The sequence below is a fragment of the Sinocyclocheilus grahami genome, unplaced genomic scaffold (assembly GCF_001515645.1).
Source record: "Sinocyclocheilus grahami isolate Dianchi unplaced genomic scaffold, SAMN03320097.WGS_v1.1 scaffold730.1, whole genome shotgun sequence".
Lineage (NCBI taxonomy): Eukaryota > Metazoa > Chordata > Actinopteri > Cypriniformes > Cyprinidae > Sinocyclocheilus > Sinocyclocheilus grahami.
In genome coordinates this window covers 14,085-16,933 of record NW_015505909.1, presented here as the reverse complement: position 1 = coordinate 16,933, position 2,849 = coordinate 14,085, and the positions used below count along the sequence as shown (strand labels likewise).

Sequence of the window (2,849 nt, the reverse complement as noted above, 5' to 3'; positions counted from 1 at the left end):
CCTCTCTCCCACTCACTATCTCTCTCACACACACACACACACACACACACTCTCTCACACTCACTATCTCTCACACACACACACTCACTATCTCTCACACTCACTATCTCTCTCACACACTATCTCTCTCACACACTATCTCTCTCACACACACACACACTCTCACACTCACTATCTCTCACACACACACTCTCACTCTCACTTCGTTCAGACGAATCAGCGTCTGAACGAATCAGCGTCTGAACGAATCGTTTGAATGAACGACTCAATGACTCACTCATTAAGACTGTCACCTACTGGCGTTTACTCTCAGATTTAAAAGTAGCTTATCTTTGCATATTTGTATGTATATATATATATATATACACATGTATAAGTGAAATGATTAAGAAAAGTTGTTTCATTTGCTGTCGTCAGCTGTAAGGACCTGTAAGGAAGTAACTGAAATGATTTGGCGCAGCGATACGGAACTGTAATGCAACTAATTCACAGCCGTGCATTTCCCTGGAAAATTCCTGCACGTATTAGAACGTCTGTCAGCCAATCAGAATCGAGCAGCTCTGTGGAGTGACAGCATGTGTCACATCAGAGGAGATAAAGTAAACCATAAAGCCCTCAAACAAACAACTCAGTGTCCATACCGATACAAACAGCTCTCTGTGTGCAGCGTCACCGAGATCCAGCGCTGACAGACTATGAGAAATATGTGTGATGAAGGTGAAGCTCACCTGAGCAGGTGCTGGAGAACCGAGACGCTTCTGCTGTCCACCAGAGGAGAGACGTCACAGCAGGAGTGCATCTCACTCGCATGTCTTCTCAGCAAACTGAACACAAACATGAACATCAACACGCCTGAAAACACTCATGAGCAGATCATCCACAGTCTGAGCCAGGACTTTCATTCTGACGGCACCCATTCACTGCAGAGCATCCATTGCGGAGACGCTGATGCAATGCTACATTTCTACAAACCTGATGAAGTAACAAACTCATCTTGGATGGCCTGAGGGCGAGTTCAGTCTCAGCATTGTGAGTGCGTGTGTGAGTGCGAGTGCGTGTGTGAGTGCGTGTGTGAGTGCGTGTGTGTTTGTGTGTGTTTGAGTGCGTGTGTGTTTGAGTGCGCGTGTGAGTGCGTGTTTGAGTGCGTGTGTGTGTGCGTGTGTGTGTGTGTGTCTGAGTGCGTGTGTGTGTGTGTGTTTGAGTGCGTGTGTGTGTGTGTGTGTGAGTGTGTGTGAGGACTTTCATTCTGACGGCACCCATTCACTGCAGAGCATCCATTGCGGAGACGCTGATGCAATGCTACATTTCTACAAACCTGATGAAGTAACAAACTCATCTTGGATGGCCTGAGGGCGAGTTCAGTCTCAGCATATTTTTAAATTTAAGTGAAAAAACAGACAGTATGGAGTGAAATGAGAGAGATGAAACTAGCTGACTGACACAACAATCCATTATACAGTTTGGAGTCATTAGACGGAGATATCGTTCAATAAGAAGCACAGACTCCTGAGAGGCGGATTATAAATGTTTGAACATCATAAAACAAGCCACTTGAGTGGTTTTACACTCTTTGTGTGTGTGTGTACCTGCAGAGTCGTGCGTGTGTGTACTGCAGAAACACACCCGTGTCCCCGTGAGCCTGCAGGACTTTGTCCCAATCAAACTTATAGTCAGACATCAGCGGCCCTCTGAAGTCCTGGCAAACACATTTGATAAACATCAGCACGCTATAAAACACAATGACAGTCTGAACGTCACCAATATCAACAGGTAATCAAGCATGACCGGTCACATGACAAATTACACCAAAGCAGTCGGTCAGGCTTGTGTTCACAGAGGAACGTGTGTGTGTGTGTGTGTGTGTGTGTGTGCGTGTGTGTTTGTGTGCGTGTGTGTGTGTGTGTGTGTGTGCGTGTGTGTTTGTGTGCGTGTGTGTGTGTGTGTGTGTGTGCGTGTGTGTTTGTGTGCGTGTGTGTGTGTGTGTGTGTGTGCGTGTGTGTTTGTGTGCGTGTGTGTGTGTGTGTGTGTGTGCGTGTGTGTTTGTGTGCGTGTGTGTGTGTGTGTGTGTGTGCGTGTGTGTTTGTGTGCGTGTGTGTGTGTGTGTGTGTGTGCGTGTGTGTTTGTGTGCGTGTGTGTGTGTGTGTGTGTGTGCGTGTGTGTTTGTGTGCGTGTGTGTGTGTGTGTGTGTGTGCGTGTGTGTTTGTGTGCGTGTGTGTGTGTGTGTGTGTGTGCGTGTGTGTTTGTGTGCGTGTGTGTGTGTGTGTGTGTGTGCGTGTGTGTTTGTGTGCGTGTGTGTGTGTGTGTGTGTGTGCGTGTGTGTTTGTGTGCGTGTGTGTGTGTGTGTGTGTGTGCGTGTGTGTTTGTGTGCGTGTGTGTGTGTGTGTGTGTGTGCGTGTGTGTTTGTGTGCGTGTGTGTGTGTGTGTGTGTGTGCGTGTGTGTTTGTGTGCGTGTGTGTGTGTGTGTGTGTGTGTTTGAGTGCGTGTGTGTGTGTACCTGTATGATTAAAGCACTGATCCCAACCCTCTCTGCGGTCTGCTCCGGGTCCTCCAGCTCTTTTGAAGCTACACAACATACAAGAGCCTCGGTTATCCAAAAACGAATCACTGCTGCCAGAAGGCGGATACGGTTAGGGATGATCAGTTACAGTTAGGGAGATCAGGGATGATCAGTTACGGTTAGGGTGATCAGTTACGGTTAGGGATGATCAGTTATGGTTAGGGAAATCAGGGATGATCAGTTACGGTTAGGGATGATCAGGGATGATCAGTTATGGTTAGGGATGATCAGTTACGGTTAGGGAGATCAGGTACGGTTAGGGGGAGCTGTTACGGTTAGGGAGATCAGGGAT

General features: G+C 47.6%; 1 protein-coding gene across 1 annotated transcript in view; it reads right to left on the bottom strand.

Moving 5' to 3' along the window:
- Positions 1-2,849, bottom strand: part of rars2 (arginyl-tRNA synthetase 2, mitochondrial) — an 18,438-nt gene that overhangs the window by 1,728 nt on the left and 13,861 nt on the right. The window contains exons 10-12 of the mRNA XM_016244660.1: positions 2,495-2,562; positions 1,587-1,696; positions 729-824 (exon numbers count right to left, since the gene is read on the bottom strand). Coding sequence (XP_016100146.1) covers positions 729-824; positions 1,587-1,696; positions 2,495-2,562 — 274 coding nt within the window. The remainder of the gene's footprint in view (positions 1-728; positions 825-1,586; positions 1,697-2,494; positions 2,563-2,849) is intronic.